General features: G+C 44.9%; 1 protein-coding gene across 2 annotated transcripts in view; it reads left to right on the top strand.

Annotated features, from left to right (window-relative positions):
- Window positions 1-18,928, top strand: part of FADS1 (fatty acid desaturase 1) — a 108,588-nt gene that overhangs the window by 36,570 nt on the left and 53,090 nt on the right. For both annotated transcript variants that reach the window (XM_030201181.1, XM_030201182.1), the window contains exons 4-5: window positions 3,861-3,962; window positions 10,665-10,793. In XM_030201181.1, coding sequence (XP_030057041.1) covers window positions 3,861-3,962; window positions 10,665-10,793 — 231 coding nt within the window. The remainder of the gene's footprint in view (window positions 1-3,860; window positions 3,963-10,664; window positions 10,794-18,928) is intronic.

Raw genomic sequence — 18,928 nt, 5'->3', positions numbered from 1 at the left:
GACAGAAGAGAATTGCTGGATATGCATGGAAGGCAGGGGAGAGGAGGGATGCTGGACATGGGTGAATAGAGGGGATGACAGGGGAGAGAGGAGGGTTGCTGGACATGGGTGGAAAGAGGGCAGGGCAGGGGAGAGAGGAGGGTTGCTGGACATGGATGGAGGGGAGGTCAGGGGAGAGGAGATTTGCTGGACATAGGTGGATGAAGGGAAGAGTAGAGTTGCTGGACATGGGTGGCTAGAGGGGAAAGGAGGGTTGCTGGACATGGGTGGATGGAGGGCAGGGGAGAGAAGAGGGTTGCTGGACATGGGTGGATGGAGGGAAGGGGAGAGAAGAGGGTTGCTGGACATGGATGGAGGGGAGGGCAGGGAGAGAGGAGAATTGATGGACATAGAGGGAGGGGAGGGAAGGGAAGGCAGGAAGGAGATGCACGTGGATGAAGGGGAGAAATTCTGGACATGCATGGTGGGGAGGGAAGACAGAGGAAGGAGATGCACATGGATGGAGGGGAAGGGAGAGAGAAGAAATGCTGGACAAGGATGGAGGGGAGGGAAGAGAGAGGAAGGAGATGAGATTAGGGAAAAGGGAGAAAACCTGCACATCGATGGAGAAAATAGGCAGAAGCTGGATCCACTGGACAGTCAAGTCTGCAGAGGACCCAGCTTTTACTTACGGATTTAAGGCAAGAAATGAAGAAGAAAGGAGGAAAGTAAAGAAATAAATGGAAACGAAGCCCTGGAAACGGAGTTAAGAGGACAGATAGCAGCAGAATCAGGTACTGGGCCAGCATGAACAGAAAAACAAAGTCACCAGACAACAAAGGTAGAAAAAAATCATTTTATTTTCATTATAGTGTTTGGAATATGTCCACTTTGGGAATCAGGTGCTCAACGTTAAAAGTTTATGTTTATTTACTTATTTATGGCATTTTATCCCACATTAAACATGAATTAGATTGGAACCTGGGAGCATGGTGGGAGAAGAGAAAAAGGAGATGCTAGGGGGGGGGGCGCCAACTGATAGTCTGCAGGGGGGCACCAGAGACCCTAGGACCGGCCTTGTATCTGCCCTGGTGGTCTAGTGACCTCTTTGGGGCAGGAAAGAGCCCCCTCTTTCCTGCCCAGAGTGCTGCCTGTCCTTGCCCTGCATCCTTCTCAGTCTAGGCTAGGGATTCAAAATGTCCGCCGAGAGTTGAAGCGGCCTCGCGGCGGCCATTTTGAATCCCGAGCTGAGACCGAGAAGGATGCAGGGCAAGGCAGTGCTCCGGGCAGGAAAGAGGGGGTTCTTTCCTGCCTCGAAGAGGTCACTAGACCACCAGGGCAGTAGACAGTAAGTAAGGGGAGGGGAATATGTGACGGGGGTGGGGCAAGGATGTGAAAGGGGCGGGGTGTGGGTGGGGCAGGGGGCGTGGTGAGGATGCGAAAAGGGCAGGGTGTGGGCGGGACAGGGGCGGGACATGTGTCTTCTTTTTAAGAGGACAAAATATGGTAACTCTAGTTATAGCAGTAGAATGGATTGATAGCTGGGTGTGCCTGGCATTCACAATTAACTAGAAATCCTAGAGGAAATGCAGGTGACAGTGTTGTCATGTGAGCCGACACAAGTGGCTGGCAAGTCTTTTGTTTGAGAAGGCTGAAGTAGAGGAATGAGGGAGGAGTAGGGTGGTGTCCCTATTCCTTTTTCAAGGAACTTTCAGATTTGCAGTTTTTTGCTTTCTCCTCCCCCTCACTCCTTTGCTCTCTCCTCCTACTGCACCACACCCCCATACAACACCCTCTTGTACTTTCCTCTCTATGCTGCCCTTCCTTATTGCAGGAGTCAGGGTGAGTCAGAAGATAGGGAATTAGCGGAGACAGCTGCCTGCCTCTGTCACTGTCCTAATGCCTGCTGGTTCTCAGCCTAAACTGTTAGTGCAACATGAACCAGCTCCTTCTGCCTTCTGCTAGCCAGGGTTTTGTGAAGGCTTGGCCTCCCCAAGCCTCTTGTAGCAGGCACTTCTGTAGGCTGGCTGTTTCTATGTATTTAGATTATTACAGAGCCCTGTGCTTAGCTGTGGGAGAAGTGGGATGCTGGAGGGCTGGGGAAGCTGGAGGTTGATGTAGAAAGGGGGAAGGCAAAAAAAAAAAAAAAACAACCCAAACTATCCTGGATGATGAGACATCTTGTAGGTGGTCTCACATTGCAACTGGGAACTATTCCTGTTGACAGACTGAACAGACCATATGGTCTTTTTCTGCAATCATGCTCTGTGTACAGGGCCGTGCCTAGGGTCTCTGGCGCCCCCCTGCAGACTATCAGTTGGCGCCCCCCCCCCCGGTGAAAATGATCAGGCAGGCCCCCCCCCCCCCCCCCGGTGAAAATGATCGCTCACCACTTGCTACACTGACAGGAATTGTCAGCAATATTCTTAGAAATAAATTGCTATACATTGCAAAATAAGATAGCAGATGTAAATTCTCAAAGTAGACATATTCCAAACGCTAAAATGAAAATAAAATGATTTTTTTCTACCTTTGTTGTCTGGTGACTTTCTTTTTCCGATCATGCTGGCCAGTATCTGAGTCTGCTGCTATCTGTCCTCTTAACTCCATTTCCAGGGCTTCCTTTCCATTTATTTCTTTACTTTCCTCCTTTCTTCTTCATTTCTTGCTCTATATCCATTTCCAGCAATTTCTTCTCTCTCCCTGGGTCCTGTCCTCCCATCCACGTCCATCCTTGTCCCTCTCTGCCCTTCCCTCCTCCATCCATAGCCAGCAATCCTCCTCTCTCTCCCCTCCCCTCCATTTCCAGCAAATTGTCCTCTCCCTGGGCCCCCATGTCCATCCTTGTCCCTCTCTGCCCTTCCCTCCTCCTCCATCCATAGCCAGCAATCCTCCTCTCTCCCCTCCCCTCCATTTCCAGCAAATTGTCCTCTCCCTGGGCCCCCATGTCCATCCTTGTCCCTCTCTGCCCTTCCCTCCTGCATCCATAGCCAGCAATCCTCCTCTCTCTCCCCTCCCCTCCATTTCCAGCAAATTGTCCTCTCCCTGGGCCCCCATGTCCATCCTTGTCCCTCTCTGCCCTTCCCTCCTCCATCCATAGCCAGCAATCCTCCTCTCTCTCCCCTCCCCTCCATTTCCAGCAAATTGTCCTCTCCCTGGGCCCCCATGTCCATCCTTGTCCCTCTCTGCCCTTCCCTCCTCCATCCATAGCCAGCAATCCTCCTCTCTCTCCCCTCCCCTCCATTTCCAGCAAATTGTCTTCTCCCTTCACGCGATTCGCGAACCGCTTAACACTGCTTAAAAAAAAAATTACACGTCAGCAGGAACAGGCTGCTTCAGCCAATCCCAGGGGCCTTGCTTCAGCGTGTTCCGCCCCTGAGGGCTGAAGGAAGGCTCCTGGGATTGGCTGAAGCAGCCTGTTCCTGCTGACGTGTAAATTTTTTTTTTAAGCAGTGCTAAGCGGCAGCGCGGTTCACGAATCGCGTGAAATGGGGAATGGGACGATGCGACGGCAACGAAGAGGTCACAGCAGCGTCAGTGAAAGCGGAGCGCTGCCGACGTCTACCTTCCCTTCACGCTCTTGGTTCCCTCAGTGTCCGCCTTCTTCTGACGTCAGAAGAAGGCGGGACACTGAGGGAACCAATGAGTGCAAGGGAAGGGAGACGTCGGCAGCGCTTTCACTGACGCTGCTGCGACCAGGTAAAAGATTTAAAGGCCTCGGCGGCGCGGGGCGAGAGTAAGCACCGCGGTGGCGCCCTCCAGAGGTGGGCGCCCCCCTGCGGCACTTACCCCGCTTACCGCATCGGCACGGCCCTGTCTGTGTAACTGTAATGAGAAGCCCTCACTGCCATGCTTCATTCATAGTCTTTTCTTCCTCCCAGGCCCAGGCTGGCTGGCTGCAGCATGATTTCGGACACCTTTCTGTCTTTAGCAAATCCAGGTGGAACCACTTGGTGCACAAGTTTGTGATTGGGCACCTGAAGGTAAGAACCATTTCCTGGAAGCATTAGACAGATCTAGGGGTAGCACGGGACTACAAATACGGGATCCTTCTGGGGCTGTATTGAAGAACTGTCTTACAGAGGGCTGGCCTATAACACCATTGTCTGATTGTCCCTCCTGGGCACACAGAACAAGGTCTCCCCTAAAACATTGGTGCTTTGTTTCTGAACACTGTTTATTAGACACAATTTTAAGCACAAAAATGCAAATACAAAATGTTTTGGTATTTCGCATCTACCTCATGGTTCAGTGTGGATCAGTGGCATAGTAAGGGAGGACGGCGCCCTGAACAGAAGGGGAGGTTAGCACCTCCGCCCCCTTATTCAGTTCCAGTCTCTCTCCCCCCTCCCTGAACTGGCAGTCCCCAAGCCCTGCTAGCAGAAGCTGTTCTGCCTGTGCTCCATTTCGTCCGCTCAACCCGTGCAATGTTCGTTTTTTCTACAACCAAGTATGCGCAAGGGAGGTCCACCCTCTCATGCATGCATGAAAACCACGCATACATAAAAACTGCACATGTGCATGGGGTGGGGCCTCAATTTGGGAGGGGTCTGGGGAGCCTGCCATGCCCCTGCTAAGACGGTGCCCAGAGCGGTCCAGCCCCCCTCCACTGGTGTGTACTTCAATTTTAAGAAACCAGACATGCTCTGGAACTTATGAATAATATTGCAATTTAAGTTAACATGCTAAAAGTATCTTAAAAAGAAAAGCGTTTAAAACTTTACGAAATAATAAACAAGTTCTCAAAATCTAGACCTGGTTCATAATCCAGTTCCACAACTGAGCTGCCAAATACACAAAGCTTGATGAAAATATTTGTTTTAAATGAATACCCTTTGGATTAGGAAATTGTAACATAAAGGTGTTTTGTAACAAATCTGGTCTTGTTCTATCTAAGAGGCCTGTCACAGATGTCAAATACTGAGCTGCTTGACCATGAATTATGTTAAAAACCAAAGTACACAATTTACATAAACCCAGGCCTCCACCAGAATATGAACTGTCCATTGCCAATCTTCTTTTTCCATTAAAAATAGCTGAAAATATTGTTTTATTGCAACTTCATGATTTTATTGGAAAGATGAAAACCTTACACCTGAATTGAACTGGCTTCTGTGCTACAGTAGTAGGAATACAATACCATCTGGACCAGGGAAGATCATACTTATTCTTTCACTTGATTTAACAGCAGCATTTGATTTTCAAGATAATTCTCTTCTTCTTGCCAGACTAAAAGACATAGGTATCTCAGGGACAGAGTTTTATTTGTAGCACTCACAGTAAGCAGGTCTTCATTCTTCCGGGGGACCTTAGGGCTATGTTCCTCTTGCGGACAGGGGGGGCCTTTAAGTATTTCTCAGCTGAGGCACATGGAAGCTCCCTCAGAATCTGTTAAACGCTGCTGCCGGTGTGGGAACCGGAGAGCAGCGTCGGGAGTGTGCTCAGTCTGCCCTTGCGGCTCTCTTTCAGAAGGGAGTTCATCGGAGGTGCAAGACCGGCCTGGGCAGGTCGCGAAGTTGACAGCGCCATTGCTGGGTTCCTCCGGGTGGTCTTCTTCCCACCCAGCAGCGGATGACTTTGGCGCCGTGTCTTCACGAGTGGTGTGGGTGGCGGCAGCTTCCGTTCCCGCCACTCTCGTTCGGCTGGTGGCAGATGCTGTTTTGGATGGGGCGCAGAATGCAGGAGACACCGGGGGAGCGTCGGCGCTTGCTGATTCGGTGCGCCTCATTTCCCACGCTGTTCCTCCAGAGCTACATTCCTCGGGCGCCATTTTGAATGCTGAGCGGGGACATGTGTCGGCTGCAGGACCTTCAACCACAGCACAATCGGGCCAGGTTTCTTTTCTCTTCTGCTGGTTCTCTGATGGGGGACAGGGAGGTGGCTGAAATGCCATTTTCTCCAGATTCGGCTGGCCTTGCAGGCCTTTCACTCGAGGCTGGCAGGGAGACCTGTTTAGGTTCTCTCCGACAACGCAACAGCGGTAGCTTATGTCAACCGCCAGGGGGGCACCAAGAGTGCCCTGCTGGCCAAGGAGGTGTCACTTCTTTGCTTTTGGGTGGAGGGGTGCTTATCGCAGCTCTCAGTGGCTCACATAGCGGGATCGCTAAACGTCGAAATGGACTTTCTGAGTCAGCATGTGCTGGATCTAGGGGAGTGGGAGCTCTCCGAGCTGGTGTTCTCATTGATCACGGTCCGGTGGGCAGTTCCTGCCTTGGACCTGATGGCGCGAGAATCCAATGCCAAAGTTCCACATTTTTCAGCTGGGGCAGGGATCCCCTGTCTCAGGGGATCAATGCGCTTCTTCAGCCATGGCCTCCGGCCGACCTCCTGTATGTTTTTCCACCGTGGCAAATGGTAGGCAGGATATTGTCGGGTGATTGTGGTGGCTTCGGATTGGCCCGGGCGTCTGTGGTACGCAGATCTGGTTCGCCTTCTAGTTGACAACCCGTTACGTCTGCCGGCTCGTTGGGGGTTGTTGCGTCAGTGTCCTATTGTTATGGAGGATCCCTCTCCATTTGGTCTTATGGCCTATCATTATGGAGGATCCCTCCCCATTTGGTCTTACGGTGTGGCTATTGAGAGGGCAAGTTTGAGGAAAAAGGACTATCCGGACAGAGTGATTGCCACTATGTTGCAAGCTAGGAAGCATTCCACCTCTACAGCGCACGCGCAAGTGTGGCAGACCTTTGAGTCTTGGTGTACGACGGTGGGGCTGTCGGCTTCTTCAGCTTCGGTGGCTTTGATCCTGGCTTTTTTGCAGGATGGTCTCCATAAATGCCTGTCTTTGAGCTCCCTGAAGGGTCAGGTCGCAGCTTTGGCATGTTTTAGGGGCCGTTTGTGGGGGTCTTCTCTGGCCTTCCACCCAGACATTGTTCGTTTTCTGCAAAGTATCAATCATTTGCGCCCACCGCAGACCTCGGGGTTTCCAACCTGGAATCTTAATTTGGTCCTGTGGGCTTTGCAGCAGCCTCCCTTTGAACCTCTGTCTCTTTTGTCAGTGAAAAATTTGATGTTGAAAAACAGTGTTTTTGGTCGCTATTTCTTCGGTGAGGAGAGCTTGGGAGCTGCAGGCCTTGTCCTGTAGGGATACGTTTTTTCATTTTACTGAGGCAGGGGTTATGCCCTACTTAAGAACTGCTTGGTTACCAGTCTCTGGATTGATCTGTGGGACGCTATGGAAGGTAAAATTAGTTCTTACCTGATAATTTTCTTTCCATTAGTCCCGACAGATCAATCCAAAGGCCCACCATAGGATTTTCTGCTTGTCTCGTTTGTTTGGTTTCTTGTTCCTGTTGCAGATTTGCTGTTACAGGTTGTTCATTATTTGTTCAACAGTAGTTGGAACGAATCTCTTTACTTGCTGCGAGCTGCACGTGTTCCTCCCGCATTAGCAGTTGCAGGGTATCATTAATTTTTCTGAAGACAGGAGAATAAGAAGTTAGTTGGGCTTTGAAGGTCCACATTGCTTTGGTATCGACAATACTGAAGTTTGGGTGGACTTCACATGACCACATATAGTGAACTTCGGAAGTTCTCTCTATCTCCACCTGCTGTCAAAAGGACATAACCCACCAGTCTCTGGATTGATCTGTCGGAACTAATGGAAAGAAAATTATCAGGTAAGAACTAATTTTACCTTTAAATGAGGCATTAAATGGCCATGTGCTAATATTAAAAGTAGTACACAGCTATTTATTGCCTGATCCTGTACCACCACCTATTTACTACGTGTTACTTGTGTGGTAATCAGGCAGCATGCGGCTATGTGGCCGCACTGCCAGTTACCACCAGGAATGCCCCTGCAGTAGAAAATAGAAAATTATTTTCTACTGCGGGAAACAGTGTGTGCTAACTTCGGTGGTAGTGCCGGTGGTGGTGCCAATTTGGCGCACGCTACCCATGCATTAGCCCTACCGCAACTTAGTAAAAGGGCCCCTGGCACCTAGCGTGGATCATCCTGGCACCTGACTTTGGGCACCATTTACTGAATTCCGCCCCATACGTTTATGCTGATGATATTCAAATCCTTATTTGCTTAGACTCTACTGACCCACTAGAAATACACTGTCTCTTTTTGAAACTCAATACCGTTGCTAAGTGGCTTTCCGCTTATCAAACAATACTAAATCCAGTGAAGTTTAAGGCTCTTATCATTAAAGAACATGGACTCATGACTCTAATACTACTACAACTTATCATTTCTATAGCGCTACTAGACGTACGCAGCGCTGTACACTTGAACATGAAGAGACAGTCCCTGCTCGACAGAGCTTACAATCTAATTAAGACAGACAAACAGGACAAACAAGAGATATGGGAATATTAAAGTGAGGATGATAAAATAAGGGTTCTGAACAAGTAATAAGGGTTAGGAGTTAAAAGCAGCATCAAAAAGGTGGGCTTTTAGCTTAGATTTGAAGATGGCCAGAGATGGAGCTCTCGATGCCATGTTTAGTGGTTACACTAGGTGATATCCTTAACTTCTAGGTGCACATCTCATTTGTAGTAAAGTGTTGTTTTTACAAATTGACCCTGATCCATTCTGTTCAACATCTATTTCATCAACCTGTGCTTCAGATGTTAGTCCGTGTTCTAGTTGTTAGTAATCTAGATTACTGTAACACCCTATACCAAGGTATTACAAATTTCTGATATTCAACACTTTCAGTTGATTCAAAATGTTGTGGTTAAACTTATCACAGGAGTCAAAAATTGCAATCATGTCAGACCTTGACTCAAACAAGCATATTGGTTACCTTTGTCACACCAAATTACGTATAAAATATTGTTACTTGTCCACAATATTCAACATCCATAAGCTCCAAACCAAGCACTTAGATTGAGCCAACGTTTATTCATGGTTCCCAAATTCTAGCCTGAAAACTTTTCTTTCTCAGGACACTTGTATGAAATAGAATTTTCCCAGCCTACATTCTTAGCCTCCTTTCAGAGATGCAGGGACGCCACTGGATGGTTTGGGGGTCTAGAATACACAGCAACCCATCTCCTTCATTTTCTTGTGACTTTCCTATAAAAAGGAAATTCCTCCTTTTCATCTTTTTTTTCTCACTTCCTCTCTGTTTAAAACCTTGTTTTAATTAGTACTTGTAAACTGCTCAGAAGGCATCTGATGGGTGGTATAACAAGTAACGAATAAACTTGAAGATCTGCTAAACTTAAAAAAATACAAGAAAAAGCAGCAGTGTATCTGTTTCTGTTATATCACATTATTCTTCTTTATACCCATGTAGGACAGCATCTTGCTCCTGAGGGAAAATGGAATCCCTGTAGGCTGGGCATGAGATACCTTTTACTGGGTCAGAATATGAATTACTCAGAAGCTCTTGTCTCAAAAGTTCATGTATGACATCATTTTGGAGCCTGCTGTGCCCAATAAAAGGTATCGGAGCCTGCCAGGATTCCCTCACAGACTTCAATGGCATTGTTTGTTTGACTTCAGTATGGACTCTTGAAATTTCATGTGTCTTTCTGAAAACCACAAATTGCCTGAAAATGGGTGGTGTATGCAGAATAGAGGATACAGACCCAGTACTTAGCTTGCTTTTTAATGAAAGGACACAAGTTTCCAGCTCAGACTGCAAGAATGTGTGTTTTGGAAAGCCATAGGAACACATCTATACACTTCAAATGAAAAACATGTTCTGTTTTCAGGATCTGATGAAACTTAACTACACGAGAGCCATTTTATGTGCTGCTGATGTCAGGGCTAAGTTCATGCTCTGCACATGTCATTAGGATTCGGATAAGCACAGCAGTGCCACAGTTTGCATGGAGTCAATAGTGCGATGGCTCAGTGTGATGAGGTTTATTTAAATAATCATTTTTTTTTTTTTACTGAGCTAGTAAAGAAACATATGTAACACGTCAGTAGGTTTCACAATGTAAGTTGTGCTTAGTGTACCTGAATGTAGCTCACCTTGAGCTGCTGCTGGAAAAGGTGTGAGTGAAATCTAAAATAAAAAAAAAGATTAAATAAGTAAATAAATAAATGTGACAGCTGTTAGTCCACTTGACTGCTAGGAAACAAAGATCAATAATCAGAATATTGATTTATTAAAACTCAAATGGGCCAGCATTTGAACTACATTGATGACATTTTTTTGAATCACCAATCACGACAATTAAACATATTCCTAAATATTCAGGCCAGTCACTATCCAGACAGCAGCACAGAATATCCAAGCATGTTGCCGACTGCCAGAGTTATCCAGATAACAGCCATAATTTGCACTTCTATTGGGATAGCCATCCAGATAACGTAGAGTTGCATGGATGGTTATCCAAATAGCAACGCTGAATATCACTACTACCTGGATAATTACCTACTCTGTTAGTGGAACTTATGTGGGTTGGAGTTGCTGCAACCCGATAAATGCTTTTGAATATTGGACCATTATATTACATTTGTCTAAGTTCCTAAGTGGATCACAAAATGAATATACTGTAAACTTACAGAATACTGAAAACTATATCATACAAGATAATAAAGAGAGACTTTTTATTGCCCTACCTTATGTTGTTTCTTGATTAGTCATCACCTCTCTTCATCAGATCAAATCAGAAAGAGCAGGTCAAGACGATTGTTTAAGCTCTGGGTGCTGAAAGGGGTTCATGGTTGCTTGTTCTTGCAAAAATGCTGAGTTCTCTTGGTTTTCTCTTGTCAGGGTGCACCAGCCAGCTGGTGGAATCACCTTCACTTCCAACACCATGCCAAGCCCAACTGTATCCGAAAAGATCCCGATGTTAATATGCACCCCCTCTTCTTCACACTAGGGAAGAAACTTTCAGTTGAGGTAAGTGGGGCTCCTGTAAATATATTACAAGCACAGCAGAGGCGATGGCAAAACAAACAGGGAATACTCATTGGTGTTCCAAAATGTTTATTCTCAATAAAATGGGACTTGACACGGGCCATGTTTTGTCCACCTGGCCTGCGTCAGGAGTCTGACTTGTGTAGAGATTAGAGAATACCCTCTGGATGGAAATATCACACTAATTATACAATGTCCTCAGAAATATACAATGACTTAAACAATTTGAGCTCATACACTTATCAAAAAGTACTCTCCGACTCAAAAAATTGTGGAACACTAGAGAGTATTTCCTGTTTGTTTCATCGTCAGCCCCGCTGTGCTTGTTGTGCTTGAAAGATCTGCGGAGGCTCTTTCTTCTGTTTTGTGTTGATTCTGTAAATATATACCATACATCAAGCTGGAAAGGCCTATATCCTGAATTTCATCTGTATAGGACTCTCTAGAGAGGCAAGACTAATGGAGCAGGGTCATGGATTTGATATACTGCATTTCTGTGGTACAATCAAAGCGGTGTACTTGCAGGTACTTTCTCTGTCCCTAGTGAGCTCATAATCTAAGTTATGTATCTGGGGCAATGGAGGGTTAAGTGGCTTGCCCAGGATCACAAGGAGCAGCAGTGGGAATCAAACCAAGTTCCCCAGGTTCTCTACCCACTGCACTAACTATTAGGCTACTCCTCCATTCCAGCTTGTTCTAGCCTTCCCAAACAATATGGAAAGAAATCTTCACTTAGGTTCTTCACTACTGGATTCTTTTCCAAGTCACCTCACTTTTAGGTAAATTTGCATTATTTTTGGCATGCCAGCACTGTAACTTTGTGGCTGCCCTGACAACATCACGTTGAAGACCCCCTGTGTCGACTTTTGATGACACACTGAGACATTAAGTGCCAGATTAAGTAAATGATGTCCAAAGTAAGGGCCATTAAGATCTGCATTAAGCACCAGTTCTATAAAGAATTCTATTGGAGAAATTCATCCAAGGGTGAGATATAGCAAGAATAACCTCAACAAGGGCAATAAGCGATTACAGCAGTAAAAACCATTCAAATAACTGGACACACTGTAACATGGAGGGGCATAATTGAACGGCGCCGGCCAAATAGATGACCAGCCATCTATTTGGCCGGCGCCGCAAAGAGCAGTCCTGAACTGTATTATCGAAAAAGATGGCCAGCCACCTTTTGTTTCGATAATACGGTTGGGGCCGTCCAAATGTCAGAGATGGCCGGGTTTGAAATGGCCGGCATCGGTTTTCGCCGATAATGGAAACTAATGCCGGCGATCTCAAACCCGGCCAAATCCAAGGCATTTGGTCATGGGAGGAGCCAGCATTTGTAGTGCACTGGTCCCTCTGACATGCCAGGACACCAACCGGGCACCCTAGGGGGCACTGCAGTGGACTTCAAAAATAGCTCCCAGGTGCATATCTCACTTATCTTGGGTGCTGAGCAGCCCAAATTGCCCCCCAAAACCCACTCCCCACAACTGTACACCACTACCATAGCCCTTAGGGATGAAGGGGGGCACCTACATGTGGGTATAGTGGGTTTTGGGGGGTTTTGGAGGGCTTAACATTTACCACCACAAGTGTAACAGGTGGGGGGATGGGCCTGGGTCCACCTGCCTGAAGTGCACTGCACCCACTAAATACTGCTCCAGGGACCTGCATACTGCTGTCATGGAGCTGGATATGACATTTGAGGCTAGCATACAGGCTGGCAAAAAAATATATATATTTTTTTTTTGGGTGGGAGGGGGTTGGTGACCACTGAGGGAGTAAGGGGAGGTCATTCCCAATTCCCTCTGGTGGTTATTTGGTCAGTTTGGGCACCTTTTTGAAGCTTGGTCCTGAAAAAAAAGGGACCAAGTGAAGCCGGCGAAATGCTCGTCAAGGCCGACTTTCTTTTTTCCATTATCGAGCGAAGCCGGCCATCTCGTGACCGCGCCCCCGTCCCGCCCCTGTCCTGCCTTCGCTACCCTACCGACACGCCCTCTTGAAGTTTGGCCGGCTCCGTGACAGAAAGCAGTTGGTGCCGGCCAAAATCGGCTTTCGATTATACCGATTTGGCGGGGTTCAGGAGATCCCCAGCCATTTCCTGATTTGTGTCGGAAGATGGCCAGCAATCTCCTTCGAAAATAAGCTGGATAGTATGCTATGTCCAATGTCATCACAGCACACATTAAATCATTTTTATAGACAGCACAGGGGGTAAGTAGGGGTGGGGCAGATAGAGTAACAGGAGTTTAGATAGAAGATGAGTGACTAATTTAAGGAAAGAATTGCACATGGAGTCATAAAAGGTACATGTATCATAAGCAAGTCCTGTACAATATGTGCAGTTGATGTTAGTTGTGTGTGTGACAATCTAGTTACTTTCTTCTCTCATTAAAGGCTTGGGAGAAGAGCCAGGCTTTCATCTGCTTCCTGAAGGATAGATACTCTTTCTTTGAGCAAAGACTTTCTGGGAGTGTCTTCCACAGTATGGGGCTACTCTGGAAAAGGCATGATTTCCTTTGGAGAGGGTATAGTTAGGGGAATTCCATGGGAAGGCCTTAGCGACTTTGGTGGTGCAATGAGGAAGATTATTTTCTAATATTCTAGTCCGTTTTCTTTAAGGGCCTTGAAGTTCAGATATAGAGTTTTAAATTTAGCCCTGTATTGTAGTGACCAGTGGAGTTTTTGCAGAAATGGTATGATGTGATATTTTATCAGTCATACTGCAACATTCTGAATCAATTGGGGTTGGTGCAAACACTTATTTCTTGCAATAAGCAGTCAACAAAGTAAGCAGACATTGGAATGATATTGTGATATATTTATAATCAAATTGGCAACAGCCTTTCATTTTGGTTGATGAGGTCCCCCCCCCCCCCCCCCCCCAATATTCAAAACCATTTCACCGGCCAGGAACAGCAGCACCTGGCCAGTTAAATGGTACTTAATCAGTTACCTGCCGATATTCAGGAGGAGATAGCTGGCGGTCTCCCACTGAATATTCCTGGTTAGTTCTTAGAGGATATATCGTGCAATATCCTCTGATTTTCAGCATATCGCCAGTAAGTTTGGTGGCCAAATCTGGCTGCGTCAATAGCAGGTCTATCCTTGGCTGCTATGAACTTAGCTGGCTATGTTTGTAGTGGCCAAAAGATAAACTGGATATTCAATGCCAGTCACTAGAAACAGCCTGGCATTGAATAACCTGGCTCAGCGCCAACCGTGGGAGGCTACCTGGCTACTTCCTGCGATCTGAATATCAGCTCCTATGTACTACTACTACTACTATTTAGCATTTCTATAGCGCTACAAGGCGTACGCAGCGCTGCACAAACATAGAAGAAAGACAGTCCCTGCTCAAAGAGCTTACGTATGTACTGCATATCGAAAAAATTAGAGTATGAATAGCAACCAGTTACTAACTAAATAACCAGTCTTATGGTGGGGTGACTGTGACTGAAGTATTCCTTTTGTGCACTCTGGTAGTAAGATACTCCATCAAAATTTCCACAGTAAACAAGAATCTATTGAGAACTGGAGTGGAACGGGTAGATGTGAATAGCTTGTTTACTCTTGCCAAGGGGGGCACAAGTAGTAAATTTAAAATGAATCGGAGAAAATATTTCTTCACTCAATGTGTAATTAAACTCTGGAATTCATTGCCAGTAAATGTAGTAAAGCGGTTAGCTTAGCGGGATTTTAAAAAGGTTTGGACTTGGGGAAAATCCACTGCTTATTTCTAGAATAAGCAGAATAAAATGTATTGTACTGTTTTGGGATCTTGCCAGGTACTTGTGTCCTGGATTGGCCACTGTTGGAAACAGGATGCTGGGCTTGATGGACCTTCGGTCTGTCCCAGTATGGCAATACTTATGTACTTATGAGAACTGCACTTCATTGTACTGAGTTGACAGTTAATATAATGGTATCCTAAATATCACCTGCTGGCACACATTGTCTGTTTCAAAGTTCAGCTGCAGTGTTCTCTGGTAAACGTGCCACATATGAGCACAGGGGAAGACTTTTGCTAGAATTTGAACTTGAGACATGGAAGAGCTAGACTGTTCTCCTGTAATCAATAAATCTAGCAATCTGCAACAGTTCTAGGAAATGGTGATGAAGTGCTAGTGTGGTAAAGTGTTTCTAAAGAGGGCGTTTGGCTAGGGAAAAAGGGGTACCTGTTTAAGAAGAAATGCTATAATGAAATGAAAAGGAAAGATAAATGGAAGATACAAACATTCTGCAGAGCTGTCACCTGGACGGCTGCTGTAGATTGACTCCACAGCAGTGGAAAAATAAACCAGAATCGGCCAGACTGCTAAGCAAGAGTGCACTGTGATGCAGCAATCTGTGAAGAATGGCTTAGCATTTCTCCTTAGTGTCTTTCTTCACATTGTAATACCTAAAATTTTTCACAAATGATTTCATTTTTTCTTGAGTAGACTATTTCTTGATAAATATTTTATAGGTTGTCCAGTGCTCTTTGGGGCAGTCCTGTAATTGGGCATCTCCTTTTAGGTGCTCTGATGCTAAGAGCCTATTTTATAATGAAACCTATGTGCCTAGATTATTACTACTTATCCTTTTTATAGTGCTACTAGACATACACAGCACTATACACAGCCACAAAAATATTCAAAACTATTTAACTGACCATGAATGGCTCCCGGTCGGTTAAATAAGGTTTACGTGCCTAACTGCGGATATTCAGCAGGAGATAATTATTCAGCCCCTAGCTGGTTATGTTGAGTGGTCAAAATGAACTGCTTACTGCTAAAAAGCAGAGGGGACAATTCTGAGGACAGATTGATGATGGATTGTTTCTTACTGTCTTTATTATATATGATCTCTCTTCAGCACGAATAAATCTTTCGCCTTTTCATTAACACTGTATATTTTACTGCTTGGTATGTTACCTTGGTTATATCATCAATAAAAAATTGTTGAATTATAAGCTGATTTTCTGTTATAGAATACAAGTGTAACTCGGTATCAGCTCACCTACCCCCTCATATTCAAAAGCGTTTAACCAGCCAGGATTGGCACCTGGCTGGTTAAATGCCCCATAACTGGCTTTCTTGCGATATTCAGTGGGATAGCTAGCTGTCTCCCACTGAATATCACCAGTTAGCGGCTAGAGAATAGCCGGTTATATCGGCCGACATAACCGGCTACCTGCCGATTTTCAGCCCCACTTTAGCAGCTATAGTTGGCCACGTGAGTAGGTGAGATATCCTTTGGCTGGTTTAAACATAACTGGCTAAGTCTGAATATCGAGGTAGCTGGTTATGTTCAAACTGGCCAAAACATAACCAGATATTGAATGCTGGTCACTGGAAACGATCTGGTATTGAATATTCGCGTTTAGCACTAACCATGGGAGTTAGGCGGGCTAACTCCTACGGTTTGAATATCAGCCCCCTAATATTTAGGTGCCCGCAATAAGTACATGCACCTAAATGTGGTAGGGACACATATAACTTACAGGATCCTGTAGGTTATGGGCCTAAGTGGAAGCCCTACCTATCTGGGCTCCTACAGAATTGCCCTTTTAGGCCAAAAAATCAGCGCCGAAAAAAGTGCTATTCGATAAACCCCATTTAAAGTTTGGCGTGGTTTATAGAATAGCGCTTACACTCGGGAATCATGCCTAACTGTAGGCATGGCCATTTTCACAAATGAAAATGTGGCAGAAATGTCCGCGCCTGAAGTTAGGTGCAGATGCTCTTATTCTATAACTATGCATAATTTAAAGAAAGGTCCCCAATTTGCCCATGACCCGCCCATCTCTGCACCCCTTTTTTGACTCGCATATAAAATTTAGGCACAGAATATGTGCCTAAATTTATGTGCATAACTTATAATTCTAATTAGATCCAATAATTGCTTGTTAAAATGCCAATTACTGGTGCTAATTAACTTGTTCAATTAAATTGCGCATGCAATTTCGGTACGCACCCAAATTTGTGCACGCAATTTTTAGTGCTTTTTACAGAATTAGGAGGTTAATGTTTCCTAAGAAATCCTATTAGTTTTTGTGGTCCAGATGAGCTCCATTTTCTCCAAGACTTCCAGATAAGACATGACAAAGCAGGACAATAATGAGATGTTGCCTGCCCCTCTAAAAAGCAACATTTTGATCCTTCGACTTCCAGTCTACCAGTTACTAGCATAAACATTGATAATGTTGTTATGTGATATGTCATAAAGTTGTCCTTCTTCTGCAGTGGGTGGCCAGTCATACTGGATACTAGGTAGCATTTTTAAAGTGTTCTTTGTGAAAGTTTTCACTGCCCAGTGAAGATTAAAATGTTGGCTTCTTAAGGCTAGCCTGATGACTCAGTGCCAGTTGAAGATAAAACAAAGAGGCAGATCTTGTAACAAACACACAGTCTTTATTCAGTAAAAAGCTCTCAGGTTTTCAATCATCTGTGCCCGACATGGCCATGTTTTGCAAAAAAAATTGACTGCGTCAGGGACAGAACAACTAAAAATACATTCAAAAATTCGGACATTAACATATCAACTAAAAAAATGTAATAAAACTAAGAGGGAACGCCATCAAGTAAAAACTATAGAAATATTTAATACCTAAGACATAAAAATGTTACTGTATCAATACAAATAAATAGAACTTAAAAGTACATCAATATGTAAATAACTATAAAAGAACCACTAATATAAATTTGTTTATTAGTTTCATTCAATACAAAGATATCATCTTTGGTAAGATACAGCCATATCACATATTTACAAAAGAAAATCTTTCCAAATAATAATAATAGTAACCTTAGTTGCTTATAATCCACAAAATCAATGGGGGATTCAAGATAGTTAAGAAAAAACCAATGAAAGTTTGGACATTAAACATTTATAGACCTTAAAATTGGCAGGAGGTTACCCCTTAATTATACAACCTTTCTTTATATGGACTTAACCCTTTTCGCCTTGTGCATCAAGGAACGTACGTAATTGGTCAGGTTCAAAGAAAATGTATCTTTTTTCATTCAAAGTCAACATACATTTACATGGAAAGCGTAGTTGAAACTTTGCCTTTATGGCCAAAGATTCTTGTTTCATCTCTAGAAATTTCTTTCTCCTCTGTTGAGACCAACGAGATATATCCGGAAAAATTGAAATTTTAGCACCCTTAAATTCTGGGTGTATGTTTTTAAAGTATAGACTCAACAGAGTTTCTTTGTCTTGTAAAAAAACAAATGAAACAATTAAAGTAGCTCTAGTCTCAATAGCTTCATTCGATTGTTCCAGGATATTTGTTAAGTCCAATAGTTCAAGAGTCTTATCTGAAGTTCCTGGAGCATTCTTATTAGATCTTGGCAAAGATTTTAGGTACTATATTCCCTGTGTAGGTGGAAGGGCTTGATCTGACTATTTATACACCACCTTCAGAAATTTTACAAACATATCTCTAGGCGTAGTAAATTGGTCTTTTGGAAAATTTAAAACACGCAGGTTTAAATTTCTTGAAAGATTTTCTAAATTTTCTATCTTGCAATGTATTGCCATTCTATCTCCAGAGATTTGTGCTTGTTGTTCTTGTAGTTTAGCATTTGTAGTCTCAAGTTTAGTTTGTTTCACTAAGAGTCCTTCCATCTTGTCTTTTAAGTTCTTAATTTGAGAGGAATTATTTAAAGTTACTGAAATAAAGGCATTACAAACCTTGTTCATAGCTTCTAGGGCTGTCCATATAGAATCCAAAGAGCGGAGAAAAGCTTCTTGTGGATTCACAATCCCAGTCGCGTCCTCCGTTATTCCCCCAGTTGCCATCTCCGGTGTACCTTGGTTGCCCGCAGCCTGCTCTGATGGTATCGCGAGTTCCGTTCCTTCCGACGGGGTTCGCCACCCCTTCGAGCTTCCTGCTTCGGGCCTCGGAACAGAAACCCTGTCAAGTTGCGGAGGCGGCGGGGTCAAAGGTCCTAGCGGGCTGAGCGAAAGATCGCTCTCCTGGACGAGGCTCTTCCCAGCCTCGTATACGGAAACGCCCGGAGTTGGGGTCGACACCAAAAATGAGGACATCGGCAGCTGTCCAGGTAAGGAAGGGATCTGCTTAGGGAGAGGGGTCCCCTAAGTTTACTCTTCCTTTTCGGCATGATTAT

Source organism: Microcaecilia unicolor, chromosome 4 (genome assembly GCF_901765095.1).
Source record: "Microcaecilia unicolor chromosome 4, aMicUni1.1, whole genome shotgun sequence".
In the NCBI taxonomy this organism is placed as follows: Eukaryota; Metazoa; Chordata; class Amphibia; order Gymnophiona; family Siphonopidae; genus Microcaecilia; species Microcaecilia unicolor.
The sequence above is the reverse complement of the archived record's forward strand: the minus strand, read 5'-3'. Positions and strand labels throughout refer to the sequence as shown.